The sequence below is a fragment of the Silurus aristotelis genome (assembly GCF_946808225.1).
Source record: "Silurus aristotelis genome assembly, chromosome: 16".
In the NCBI taxonomy this organism is placed as follows: Eukaryota; Metazoa; Chordata; class Actinopteri; order Siluriformes; family Siluridae; genus Silurus; species Silurus aristotelis.
In genome coordinates, this window is record NC_139589.1 from 9,379,605 (window position 1) to 9,394,323 (window position 14,719).

General features: G+C 38.0%; 2 protein-coding genes across 2 annotated transcripts; one reads left to right on the forward strand and one right to left on the reverse strand.

Annotated features, from left to right (window-relative positions):
* Positions 1–37: 37 nt before the first annotated feature.
* Positions 38–5,468, forward strand: guca1d (guanylate cyclase activator 1d). Its single transcript, XM_083564957.1, has 4 exons — positions 38–536; positions 2,983–3,132; positions 4,353–4,440; positions 5,059–5,468. The coding sequence occupies exons 1-4, from the start codon at positions 342–344 to the stop codon at positions 5,208–5,210; spliced, it is 585 nt and encodes a 194-aa protein (XP_083421083.1). The 5' UTR covers positions 38–341; the 3' UTR covers positions 5,211–5,468.
* A 1,367-nt stretch (positions 5,469–6,835) lies between these two features.
* alg8 (ALG8 alpha-1,3-glucosyltransferase) lies at positions 6,836–14,593 on the reverse strand. Its single transcript, XM_083564891.1, has 13 exons — positions 14,467–14,593; positions 13,697–13,775; positions 13,380–13,573; positions 13,136–13,242; positions 12,976–13,043; positions 10,503–10,629; positions 9,467–9,570; positions 9,095–9,215; positions 8,201–8,340; positions 7,946–8,085; positions 7,771–7,868; positions 7,600–7,672; positions 6,836–7,265 (listed from the first exon to the last, which is right to left on the reverse strand). The coding sequence occupies exons 1-13, from the start codon at positions 14,553–14,555 to the stop codon at positions 7,037–7,039; spliced, it is 1,569 nt and encodes a 522-aa protein (XP_083421017.1). The 5' UTR covers positions 14,556–14,593; the 3' UTR covers positions 6,836–7,036.
* Between the last annotated feature and the right edge of the window lie 126 nt (positions 14,594–14,719).

A 14,719-nucleotide genomic window follows, 5' to 3' on the forward strand; every position in this document is an offset into this window, starting at 1 on the left:
GAATCATAGGAACATACAAACTTCATTATATATAAGCCAAGACGAATGGTTCTGTACATGGAGCTAAGGTCAGAACATCTTACATAAGCATTCTTCTTTTTCTGTGCCTGCTTCTCTTAAAACTCCACTTTGTACAAAGCTGCCATTATCCAATTACAGTTTATTTCAAGTGCTCACCCTTTTTAGCACCACACCTACATAAGAGGTTTAGAAACCCTTTCTTGAGTTCTCTGTAGTGATCAGTGTGTCCCTAGTTGACAGTGCTATAAAGTGGCACAGGGTGTAGAAGGCATGTTAAGTGCTTAGCTGGACCAGGTGTGCAACGAAGAGTTTCCTTAGACATGGGCAACAAACACACCACTCTGGATGACATCCTGGCTGAAGACATGCACCACTGGTACAACAAGTTCATGAGGGAGTCTCCCTCAGGCCTGATCACACTCTTTGAGCTAAAGTCCATGCTTGGGCTACAGGGGATGCCTGAGGACGCTAACGCTTATGTGGACCAGGTCTTCTACACGTTTGACATGGATGGGGTAAGGACAGAATAGAATTAGCAGTCTTAAATGTACAATCATACCTAATGTAGAGTTTGATTGAAGCATTTTTTGTTTTCAGTAAAAAACATTGGCTGTCACATGGTACACAAGGTACAGCCATTAGTTACTTGATACCAGTGTAGACAGGATTATATATGGAGTTGTTTTACTATATATATATATATATATATATATATACAGTGAGGAAAATAAGTATTTGAACACCCTGCTATTTTGCAAGTTCTCCCACTTAGAAATCATGGAGGGGTCTGAAATTGTCATCGTAGGTGCATGTCCACTGTTAGAGACATAATCTAAAAAAAAAAAATCCAGAAATCACAATATATGATTTTTAAACTATTTGTTTGTATGATACAGCTGCAAATAAGTATTTGAACACCTGAGAAAGTCAATGTTAATATTTGGTACAGTAGCATTTGTTTGAGGTCAAACGTTTCCTGTAGTTTTTCACCAGGTTTGCACACACTGCAGGAGGGATTTTGGCCCACTTCTCCACACAGATCTTCTCTAGATCAGTTAGGTTTCTGGCCTGTCGCTGAGAAACACAGAGTTTGAGCTCCCTCCAAAGATTCTCTATTGGGTTTAGGTCTGGAGACTGGCAAGGCCACGCCAGAACCTTGAGATGCTTCTTACAGAGCCACTCCTTGGTTATCCTGGCTGTGTGCTTCGGGTCATTGTCATGTTGGAAGACCCAGCCTCGACCCATCTTCAATGCTCTAACTGAGGGAAGGAGGTTGTTCCCCAAAATCTCGCAATACATGGCCCCGGTCATTCTCTTCTTAATACAGTGCAGTTGCCCTGTCCCATGTGCAGAAAAACACCCCCAAAGCATGATGCTACCACCCCCATGCTTCACAGTAGGGATGGTGTTCTTGGGATGGTACTCATCATTCTTCTTCCTCCAAACACGTTTAGTGAAATTATGACCCAAAAGTTCTATTTTGGTCGCATCTGACCACATGACTTTCTCCCATGACTCCTCTGGATCATCCAAATGGTCATTGGCAAACTTAAGACGTGCCTGGACATATGGTGGTTTAAGCAGGGGAACCTTCCGTGCCATGCATGATTTCAAACCATGACGTCTTAGTGTATTACCAACAGTAACCTTGGAAACGGTGGTCCCAGCTCTTTTCAGGTCATTGACCAGCTCCTACCGTGTAGTTCTGGGTTGATTTCTCACCTTCCTTAGGATCATTGAGACCCAACGAGGTGAGATCTTGCATGGAGCCCCAGTCCGAGGGAGATTGACAGTCATGTTTAGCTTCTTCCATTTTCTAATGATTGCTCCAACAGTGGACTTTTTTTCACCAAGCTGCTTGGCAATTTCCCCGTAGCCCTTTCCAGCCTTGTGGAGGTGTACAATTTTGTCTCTAGTGTCTTTGGACAGCTCTTTGGTCTTGGCCATGTTAGTAGTTGGATTCTTACTGATTTTATGGGGTGGACAGGTGTTTTTATGCAGCTAACGACCTCAAACAGGTGCATCTAATTTAGGATAATAAATATAGTGACGGTGGACATTTTAAAGGCAGACTAACAGGTCTTTGAGGGTCAGAATTCTAGCTGATAGACAGGTGTTCAAATACTTATTTGCAGCTGTATCATACAAATAAATAGTTTAAAAATCATATATTGTGATTTCTGGATTTTTTTTTTTAGATTATGTCTCTCACAGTGGACATGCACCCACGATGACAATTTCAGACCCCTCCATGATTTCTAAGTGGGAGAACTTGCAAAATAGCAGGGTGTTCAAATACTTATTTTCCTCACTGTATATATATATATATATATATATATATATATATATATATATATATATATATATATATATATATATATATATAAAGACAAATACTGACAGGGCAGATTCACACAGGACTAACATTCCAGCTCTATACTCCAGTAATAATTACATCATCATTTATCAGTAGAGACCCACAGGAACCATAACAGTTTATATTAAAGCTAATACAATTTCCAATAAGACTATTAAAACCATTTTAAATTTTATGAGAGATTTTTCCAATCAGGGGTAAAATTGTATCAAGTACAATCAGTACAATCAAGTTGAAATTGCACTAATTTACTGCAAAACAAAAAAAAAAACCAACAAACTGAAATATGCAAAACTGGCTCTGCATGTATTAGTAAATATAATTTTTCAAATATCAAATAAGAATGTTTCTTTTTTTTTTTCTGGAAAGAGATCACATTACAAATACACAATTATCTGATGCATGAATTGGTTCCAGATTCAGTGTATCCTGTTTTCATGCTCACTTGAATAAATCTGCTGACATTTTATTATAATACATTTATAGTGTGCACTAAAATGTTCCTCATATCTGCATCACATAAATAAATCTACCATTAAAAATTATTACCTATTAAAGCTGAATATCGTGTTTTTTTCTGTTAGGATGGATACATAAATTTTGTGGAATACATTGCTGCAGTCAGTCTGATGCTTAAAGGTGAAATCAACCAGAAATTAAAGTGGTATTTTAAACTGTTTGACCAGGATGGCAATGGAAAAATCGACAAAGAAGAACTGGAGACAATATTCACGGTATGTGGAAACAAACTACATTATGCATATAATGTATGCATATTGAAATAACTATATTTTTAATTGAATATTTTACGTTCAAGTATCTGAACTTGATATGACCAACAATAATGCAGTATCCAAAATAATAATAACTAAGTTAGATTTTTTTAAAACTACTAGCATGAATCCTGATTGCAAGGATTATTTGCTCTGGAAATTGGTTAAGCTCTAAACCATGGCAAGCAGTTGGTAGCTTAGTGGTTACATTGTGGAACTTTGAATCAAAAGGGTATGAGTTTAAATCCCAGTACTACTAAGCTGCCACTGCTTAGTTTAGAGACAGTGGCATTGAGTAAAAGACAGGAGGTGGAGCTGGAGGTAGCAGAGCTGAGGATGTTGAGGTTTTCATTGGGAGTGAAGACGATTGACAGGATTAGAAATGAGTTTATTAGAGGGACAGCGCATGTAGGACGTTTTGGAGACAAGGTGAGGGAGGCGAGATTGAGATGGTTTGGACATGTGCAGAGGAGGGACATGGAGACTCGGTAGGAGAATGCTGAGGACCAAGGAGGAGGTTTATGGATGTGGTGAAGGAAGACATGCAGGTACTTTGTTTTAAAGAGGCAGATGTAGAGGACAGGGCGGTTTGGAAACTGATGATCCGCTGTGGGGACCCCCAACAGGAGCAGCCAAAAGAAGAAGAAAAAAAAGGACTCTACTAAAGCTGCCACTGCTGGGCTACTCGAATGTATAATTGAGACAATCGCAAGTTACTATGTCGTCGGCAAAATATTGTAAAAACGAAAGGGCTTTATAAGAGCTGCTAATATATAAAGCTTATTTACCCTGGTGGTCTAGTGGTTAGGAGGCGGCGCTCTCACCGCTGCGGCCCGGGTTCGATCCCCGGTCAGGGAACCAACCCCAGCCACTCTTAGTGCCGGTTCCAAGCCCAGATAAATGGGCATGGTTGCGTTAGGAATGACATCCAGCGTAAAAACGTGCCAAATCAAACAAGCGGATCATGAATACGGATGATCCGCTGTGTCGACCCCTAATGGGAGAAGCCGAAAGAAAGTTTACTGTGACAGGTTTGTTTCTGAAAGCCACCAGAGCCAAGAGGTCACAGTTTAAGCAAAAATGATTACAGTGTGTTACAGGACCAATAACCCATCTGTCAAGTCATCTCAACCAAGCGATGTCAATCCACTTCATCAACTTTTTATTTTTCATTACTCCAGGCCATACAGGACATCACGCAAAATCACAGCATTGTACCGGAAGAGATAGTAGCACTTATATTCGAAAAAATCGATGTTAACGGAGAAGGTAAGCAAAAGGACTTGATGGCCAGGTGGATAGTTTACAGTCTTGTGTAGTTTTTGCAATCAAAAGCTGATGTGAAGTTTTGAAGGATCAACATTTTGATCTTGAACTCTTCCCATTTAAAGTTAAATAACAGCATAAATATGTTAACCATCTATGAACACAGTGGGGCAGTTGCTAGTAAGCCTACAGGGTTAACACTACCTTTTTTTCTTTGCAAATTACTGTGATATAAGAGGAATAAAACACTCTAGGTTACTGCTATAAAAATAAATTCATTTGTGTTAACATCTGTGTTAACATCAGCAACTCCACAACAGGCTGTACCACATTACTCCACCCTGCTGTTGTTAATTTTCCTATAAAATAATATGCTATAACTAAACATATGATCGCTCATAAATAATCTACTTTTGCCTTTTTTTTTCCCAATCCATGTCATTGTCCATTACATTAGGGATATTATTTCTGTACAATTAAACCACCTTCTCGGTGTCATCTTTTATTACAATGACAAACAGTATAATGAACAGTATAAGATAAACAGTCCAGCAGGTCTCGGCTTGTTTCTTGTCTGTTGAACTAAAAGCTCTTTATTTGCACCATTTCTTTTCACTGAAGGTGAATTAACACTTGAAGAATTCATTGAAGGAGCCAGAGGACACCCAGACATCATGGAGATGCTGAAGAAAATGATGGACTTGACTCCAGTGCTCAAGATTATTGTTGAAGGGCGACAGAAACCAGACAGCTGTGAACAAGGCCAGGCCTAGCATTGTTAAAAACGAGGAAATATACTTTTTTATGAATATTTCTGGACATACAGCAGCTCAGCAACATTTCAAATATTTACATTTATGGAATTTTTCAGACGCCCTTATCCAGAGCGACTCATTCATACTGCTGAGCAGGTTGTGGGATTAAGGGCCTTGCTCAGGGGCCCCAGGAGTGGCAGCTTGGTGTGGCTGGGATTTGAACTCATGACCATTGGATCCAAACTCTAATGCCTTGACAGCACAATGCACTTCTGTATAGCAGAACATATATATATATATATATATATATATATATATATATATATATATATATATATATATATATATATATATATATATATATATATATGCACTTCTGTATAGCAGTGTGCTGCCTGAAAATGATCAGGTGTAATAAAACCTTCAACCACTTCGATCACCTACCAAAATCCTCAACAACAGGCAGCAATGACAAAGCACAGGTTTTTATTTTTTATTTTGGGATGAATAGTGAGCTAAAGTGAAACTTTACACTAGCTGTCCAAAACATTGGAATGACTATACTATGCTTTAGGCGAAGCTTTTCCATGCTGTGGGAGTGTATTCAGCTCAAATGAGTAAACTAAAACAGCTACCTCTTCGAGTGAAGAGCAGAAACGAAAGGGGAAACTGATCCTTTAATACTATAAGGGGCTTGCAAGGCAATGACTGGCAACCTGCTGCTTTTTAAGGAAACTTAAACTGCTGTGGGAACCGGAAGCACACTTATTGGAGTTTTCTTAATATTCAGATGATACTGGTTTACAGAGAAGGCTGATGTCTGTTTAAATGAAAACAGAATGAAGTGCTTCACAGAAAAGAAAACCACTGTTGCTTTTAAGTCACACCTCATTACTTGTTCATTATGAATTAAAATCTGAATTTTTGTGTCAGTGTTATCATTGTGTTATCATTAAATGTAATTCCTATTGCTACAGTTATGCAGTTTAATGCCACAGTTTAATGAAATCAGTGTCTTTCCAGTGCCATTCATATAATGTAATGCTACGCATTCTTTTTGGTTTGTTTGTTTTGGGGTTATAACATAGGAGTTATGTGAGAATTAGTACTGCAAAATACAGTAATTAATCGAAATGATGCAATCTGACTGGTAGCTGACTCTGAATTATACTATGTACATGGTCTGAGTTTAATAACCATACATGTAAACATTTTCAGAAAATGAGCTGACACAAAACACACACGGATTTCATTTACAAAAAAAAATAAATGAATAAATAAATAAATAAAACAATTGAAGAGTCCAACTTGCTAAAAGCATCATCTGTGTTACATATTAGATTGACAAACTCAAACTTGATGAAATGTTCGGCTTTGCATTATATTGGAAGAAATTGTAAAAATGATCATCTACAACTTTCTACAATAATTAAGTTTTACGTCCACATTTGATCAGGAATAAGGGCTGTTTTTCAGTTGTAATCGCTGAGAACTTTGGGGTTTGTTTTGTGTATTTTTTGCAAATGAAGTGAAGTCTAGCCTGAGAATGCTGTGTTCATGCCTTATAAAGAATACAGTGTAAAAAATATCAATGTTAATCTGCAACATTATGTAATATTCAAATCAAGCCAGGAAAAGAAGGGTTAATGGAAGGATAGTTATTTATTTAAAATACCACATTCAGTAGAAAATGATTGAAAATAGAAGTACTTACACTGAGGGGAAAAACTTCCTCAAAAGTAGTTTTAGGGGTCTAAAGTAACATTTGGTCACAATTGTAAACAAGATGTCAATTATACTGTGGCTCCATGTTCTCGAGCATCCTTGTGTTTTTACAACATTCATTACTGAGCTTTCACTTTGTTGCTGGGTGCAGTGAACACAGACAGGTAGAGTCTGATGAAGGAGTAGACCACACCCAGTGAGCAGTAAACAGAGGTGAGGAGCAGAGGGATGAAGGGAAGCGTCTGCTGCCAGCGAGTCAATGGGTAAACAATCTCACAGATGAGCTCTAGAGGAACCAGGCCCAAGAGATACACAGCTTCCAGCGAATTCACCAACCAGCCCGCTTTACTGCAAGAAAAACAACAGGACTAAAGAGTCAGTGATGCAGTGTCTGCATCTTGATCAGCACAAAAAAAACTAAAGCATTGAACTAGTTTACATGCAAATATCCAAAAACTTTACATCCTGTTTCTTATGTTTTATTATAGTTTATTGCAAAAGATAAAATGCAATGATATAAATTAAATAAAAAAAATAAATCAAACTGTCTGCCCTCAAATCGCAATAGGGCTCGAAATGAGTTACACAATCGGAAGTTAAAGCCATTAATCATAAATCGAGATAATAAGTAGATAAATGGCTAATAAACAGTCTCAGGAATCCAAGGCTCTCATGTACTGACCTGAAAAGCTTCTTGAGCGAGGTGAAACTGAAGATTGTAAACATCAGCATGAAAAGAATTTTGATAGGAAGCTCTGAATGAAAAAAAAACCCAAACAGACAATGTTTAGATTTTATCCAAACCCAAACTGTAATGTTGAAGCCACAGCGTGAAACAGAAGCATGTTCGTACCTGAAGCTGTAAAAAGAAGTGGAAAGAGGCAAAAATGGCCTGTTGTGCTGAGGATTAGAAAGGTTCGGGCATCTTCCTTACTTTCTACAGCTAGCAAGCTAGAAAAGAAACAAACCAGACATTTTTTAGCTTTGTTATATTTTAGTTGTTTGAAGAAGAAAAAAGGGAACATTACCTTAGAGGAAGTATTGCCATTAAAATGGCCTTCTCATGGACATGCCATCCAAACATGAAAGATCCAAGGGCACAAATAATCATGCAGCGAAGGAAACCTCGGGCTCCTTTGGATCTTCGCCATGTAGTAAACAGAACAGGCTATGGAGGGACAGCAGAGAAAAAAATCATTGTCAAAACTGAATAGAATAAGACTTATCGGTATAAGGCAGGGGGCAGCAGTGTTTTTAATTCAAGTTCGCAACTGAACACTCACCACAATTGAAAGTAAAGTACAAACAAGTGTCACTAGAGGAGACACAGGTGGAAGAACGGAGTGTTGAAATTCCTGAACCAAACCTCCAGTCATCGAAGCTTTGGGAAGTTCGTTCGGATCAAGCAGTTTAAATTTGACACCTATAATAAACAGTAATACCCGTTAGGATGAGTTTTATTATTATGGTTATGCCACAGCACTGATCAATTCTGTTCAGAATTTGTTGACATTTCTATAACAGCAACCCTGAAAGTACTAATCCCAGCTCTCCCTTTTGCATTACAGCTACCGATCGAAGGTGAGCGCTTACACGCGCTCCCTCTGAAACATGTAAAGCCAGCTAATCGCTGCTAATGCTGTGCTATAAGGAGGTGTAACAAACCCCCTTACAAAAGCATTCCCTGCCCCTTTCCACATACATGAGCATACAGACACCTGCAATTAGTGAGGATCACTGACTGATAGCTAGAAAAAGCATGCTGTGCTCCCTCCCAGAGAGTACAGCTACGTTTGCTTCCATGGTTCCCAGACACATCGTCTGGATTCCAACTCGTAACTCTTGAAAAAAGGGCGAACGGGATTCTATTGCAGGAACTAACTTGCTTTGTGAACATTCCAAAACATAAAAGAAACCAAGAAATGGATACGATTTTTGAGCTATAAGATGAATAAAGCACTTTTAAATGTGACCTTATGAAAAAACATTATTAACCAGAAATGTTTACAGCCGCATTACACCACCCCACTGTGGATCATTGGTATATAACAGGACATGCTAAAGGGTTTTGTGTGTGCAGTATATAAGTTATATAATGTCTAAAAGAAAAATATATGTTTTTATTTCACACACATTTCTTTTTAATTTTTTTTTCCAGATATAATTTTTTTTCTTACCCAGGACAGACAGAGCTTTGTCTGCTATGTTGTACAGCGCCCAGATATTAGGGGCCCAGTAGGCATGACATAACCCACGCTTGAAAGGGAACAGTCTGGAAAGGACTTGTGGAATCTGACCCTTTGACAAAGCAGAGAAAGAAGAAAATAAGTAACAAGGCCGATTTATATTAAAAGAAACAATCAAATGTAACACCTATTTTGATCAGATTTCAAGATACATTCGAGATACACTTGATAAGAAAGAAGAGAAACGCTAATTCGATTCCTGTGTATGTCTGCACATACGGTGGCATTGACCATAAAAACCTTGAACCTTGAATATAGAGCTTATACAGCTCTTTGATTAAAGAGAGCCAATGAGATACATACCAGTTTAATAAATGGTCCAAATGACACAGCGAAGGTGGACACAACAATAAATCCAAGAGCTACTAAGCGGAAAAGACTGAAACTTTTCCATCTCACTGAACCATCTAAAGAAAAAACAAGAGCCATGTTAGGACGATTCTAATAATTGTATATAGTCACCACAAAAAACAAAATGCCATGCAAAAATTAGGATTTTATAATGCTGTTACTCAGATTTAAACAATTCATTATTATTTATACAGCAGCTCTGAATGGTCATAAAGTGATACCTTTTGCTATATTAATGATCTGAAAATCATATTGTTTTGATTCTATGTAACAAATGATTGTTAATTTAAAATGGCTGAAAAGACTTTTCTATTTAACATTCTGTTTCCACAAATTTGGAGCGAATTTGTAGGGTGTCTTGGATGGGTAGAATAAAATTTTGACTTTACTTGAACTAGGAGACCCAAACCTGTTCTAGCATGACAATACCCCTGTGCACAAAGCCTGCTCCATTAAGATATAGTTTACATGGGTTGAAATGGAAGATCTTGCCTGCTGTAGAACATTGCTATAGAGCTCTAACTGTATTGAACACCTCTGGGAGGAATTGGAACGCTGACTGCACCCCAGGCCTCCTCACATTACACCAGTACCTGACTTTACTAACACCCCTGTGGCCGAATGAACACACATCTCTACAAGGACACTCCAGAATCTAGATGAACCTGCTTCCAGAGGAGTGGAGTTTACTAGAACAGCAAATGGGGACTAAATGTGGAATGGGATGTTCAGAAAGCACATACAAATTGTGTCAAAATGGTGATCTTTAATCTTCTAAATCTTAATCTTAATTCTCAGCATGTGGAATAAAAGCAATAAAACACTCTGGACTCTTGGGTTTGTCTGAAATAGAAAGTAATCTGAAAAATAAATGCTTCTGAACTGATAATGAACTGCATGGCCAGTGCATACATTTCGGATGCGATTTTAAATTGTAAAATATTAATACATTTAGTGACTTTTGGAATAAGGTCAAAATAAGCCACACCTGCATTACTCTGTGTGAAGCAGAAACATCTGAGCAGGAAGATTCCATAGGCTGGTGCGATGTACAGGTATATGTGCTTCAGGTTTAAAAGGATGGAAAACAGTAAAGCACCCTCGAAGTGTCTGTTCTGTTTAAACACATGAATAGAGACAAAATTAAAAAACCTAGTTGTTCATTAGATATGATGGGGTGTAGTGTAGAATAATATTCAGGCTGCAAAATTGAAACATTTACTCTCAGATTAGATTTGATATTTTCATTATTTTCATTTATAAAATGTAATAATTTCCTTTTTCCATTCAAACTTATGTGGGGAATGCAGTAATATTCATTGTTACACTGTGATTTAGTCACTGCAGCACCCTGCCTGGCATAAAAACAGTATTTATTGTATGCTATAGTTAATGTAAATGCAATGTTAAACTATAGTGGTATAATATTGAATTTGAATATGAATATGGTGGGACTTGTGAATGCAAAACAGCCCTAAGTGCCTTTCATTATTATCCTTAATGATTTTTTGAACATCTGAGCTGCACCAAGAATACTCTAAGGTGGGAAATCGGTACAGTAACTTTAATGCAACTTACACTTTTAGAAATGCAATTTGTGTTTATTCAGAATTAGGTGCCAAACTGAAAAAAATGTGCCTTGAATTGGATGTAGTCTGGAGGGTTGACAGTAATTATCATGAGCTCCATCATTCTTCAGTATTCTCCTCTGTAAATATCTCAACATACAGCCATTATTGTCAAAAAAGCTGGCAACAAAAGTAAGTACACCCTAAGTAAACATGTCAAAACTGTGTCCAAAGTGTGAATATTTTGTGTGAGAAATCTGGCACTGCCTTAATTCTCCTGGGCATGTAAATAATCAGAACTGCACAGGTTGTTGCAGGGATCCTCTTTCACTCTTCCATAATGAAGTCACAGAGCTGCTGGATGTTAGACACATGGCACTTCTCCACCTTCTGCTTGAAGATGCCTCACAGGTGCTCAATAGGGTTTAAGTCTGGTTGCCCAAATATATCTCCAATCACCATCACCTTCAGCTTCCTCAGCAAGGCAATTGTCATCTTGGTGGTTGTGTTTGGGGTCGTTATTATGTTGGAAAACTGTCGTTCGGCCCAGTTTCTGAAGGGAAGGCGTCATGTTCTGCTTCAGAATGTCACAGTATATTTTGGAATTGATGTTTCTCTCAAGGAATCGCATCTCCAAAGTACCAGGAGCACTCATGCAGCCCAAGACCATGATGCTATCATCACCATGCTTGACTGTAAGCAAGAAACCATTTTCTTGGTGCTTCTCACCAGGGCATTGCCACACATGCTGGACACCATCTGAGCCAAACAAGTTTATCTTAGTCTCCTCAGACCACAGGACATCGTTCCAGTAATTCATGCCCTTTGGACAGGTCATCTTCAGCAAACTGTTTGATGGTTTTCTTGTGAGCCAGATTCAGAAAACGCTTCCTTCTGGGACGACGGCCACACAGACTGACTTGTCGCAGTGTGTGGCGTGTGGTCTGAGCACTGACAAGTTTTACTTCTGCAAACTCTAAAGCATTGCTACAGCACTCATGTCTGTTTTTTGAAGCCAGTTTCTACCTGACTCACAGCACGAGGCCTCAACTTTTTTGCTGGAACCTTACGTGGCCTGTTCTGAGTGAAACCTGTCTTGGAAAACCATGTATGACCCTCTGTAGTGTGTATAAGTTTCATAGTGTTACTGATCTTATAGGCTCGGCATCTTTGTGGAGAGCAACAATTCTAATTCTCAAATCCTCAGAGTTCTTTGCCATGAGGTCACATGTTGAACATCCAGTGGTCAGTATGAGAAAATTGAACTCAAAGCACCACATTTTAACTGCTCTAATACAAGATACACAAATTAGTATGGTCCTGACAAGCAAACAAAAACATGTACATGCTGAATAGAACATGTGGCTTTGCCTGGTTACACGACGTACAGCTGTTATCGCTTTTGGCAGCAGCTATTTTACAATAATGACTGTATGTTGACTTATTTTTTGAGGACATTAAATCTGTACTGTTATACAAGCTGCACATTGACTACTCTAAAATATATCCACGTTTAATTTTTATAATATTGTCCCTTGAAGAGATGTGATAAAATGGCTGCTGAAATGTGAGGGGTGAGATATTGCACCTTTGGTTAGAAGAACTTCATTTATGGTATTTGGTAGAAGTCCTTATTCACAAATATCTCATTTAGACAATTGAGCAGTTGAGGTTAAAGGGTCTTGCTGAAGAGCTTGATATTGTTAGTATAATATTAAAGTGGTGGGATCTGAAGTCACAAGCAGGAATGCATTTTGTCTGGTTTAACAGAAGAGTTAGAAAAGATTTCTTGTCTTGTAATCTGCCTCAACTACACTGTTTTAAATCAAAGCATTTTAAATTAAATGAAAATATACTGATATACAAAATGAGAAGAAATTTAATCTTCCACACCTGAAGATGTCGTGCGACTGAAAGCAGGAGAATTCCGAAGAGGAAGCCGTTATACTGAAAATGAATGTCTACATTGTGTTATTGAAGGATTAAACAAAAAAAACATTGGTGTATTTCATGTTTTTTGAATAAGACATCAGGTCATTTTAATAAAGGATACGATCAACAATGAAAAGTCCAAAGTTCCACAGCAGCAGTGTGGCCAGGATGAAAGACGGTTTTGCCAGCAGATCCTTTCCTTTGTCTTCCCGTACACATTTACAACATCTAAAACCAGAGCAAAAAATCAGTTATCATTATCAGTTTATACAATAATATATATAATCAAGTACAGATTGAAGGTATTTTCAGTTCACTTGGGTCATCATGGTGTGGGTAAAATGTAAGTTTTAACACAATCGTACTCTTGAACTGCATAAATGAAGATCACATCAGTGATAATGACAGAAAGTCTCTGGAAAAACACGGTGGCAGGACTGGCATAATTAAGGTTCTCAACAACCAGCATCTTCGCATCGAAGTATTTGGCAACGTGCGAGAGTCCAAACTCAAACCATGCAAACAGAGGAGGATAATCCAATGTCCACTCTGATGTGGCCTAAAAACATTAACAAAAGAAAAGAAAAAACTTATTATACAGATATTAAGTGTTAATTACAATTACACTGAGGTAAGTACACCAGTGTGAGTATACAGTAACTAAGTCATTATGAGTAAATACCTCATAATACCATTCTGACACAGGCAGAGAGTGAGTGATAGCAAGCCAGTTCCGATGGACTTCAAAATCTGTTGAGTGACTGAAAAATATGTTTATGCAAAATACAATTAGATATGTATTGCTATGAAATCATAACATGTTACAAGAAAGCTTTCGAATTGTATAGATGAGTTAAATGCATTTTGGGGTAAGTGCATGACAATATGCCAAGGTTAAGCCCTGATGTCTTTGAAAGAAAAGATCTATACAAAGTCATTTTATTATTGCATTCAGTGCAATTATGAAGGAAAGCACAGCAAGTCTGAGTAGTCACAAGCTGCAAAACACAGGTTGAGCTGGTCTAGCTAGTTTTGGCATTTTGTAATAGCTTAGGTAGATTTTTTTGAGTAGAAAAATAAAAAAGATTAGTATAAAACTACATTGAGTAACATCTTTCCATTAAGTATAAATGGAGCTATGAAACACCTGACCACACACCTGACCATACACACTGCTGAGACATTGTGCTTACGGTGTGACGTCATATACTCCTTTTTTTCTGAGCGCTATTAAATGACTAAGGCTCAAGAATCTTATAGATATTATTTCATGACCCATCTGCTTTTTCTGATGCTTCAAACCGGTACAGTGGCAAAAACAGTTTTATTTTTACATTTAAATTGGATCAATGAATCCAATACAACTACCAAACAGCATCTAATCAGATATCAGATATCCGATCATCACCGATTACCAAAACTCATTTCTAATAGCTGAAAGTGTACACTCACTATGCATTTATCAGCAGGCATTTTAGAAAAGAAACTCCGAAAGCCAAGGCGAGAAACCAGCTCCAACCCTGGCTTGTGGACGCCGCCATGACAGCGCGCGGACTCAATAAAGTTTACTTTATTTAAAACGCATCGAACGCCATACGCTTGTTTCCGGAAGTGTGTCGAAAGACAGCAATCAAATCCAACTGGCGTGCAACGGGATATTAAGTGCACTGAATAAGCTGTAAAAGTTAGGGATTGTCTGCTTCAA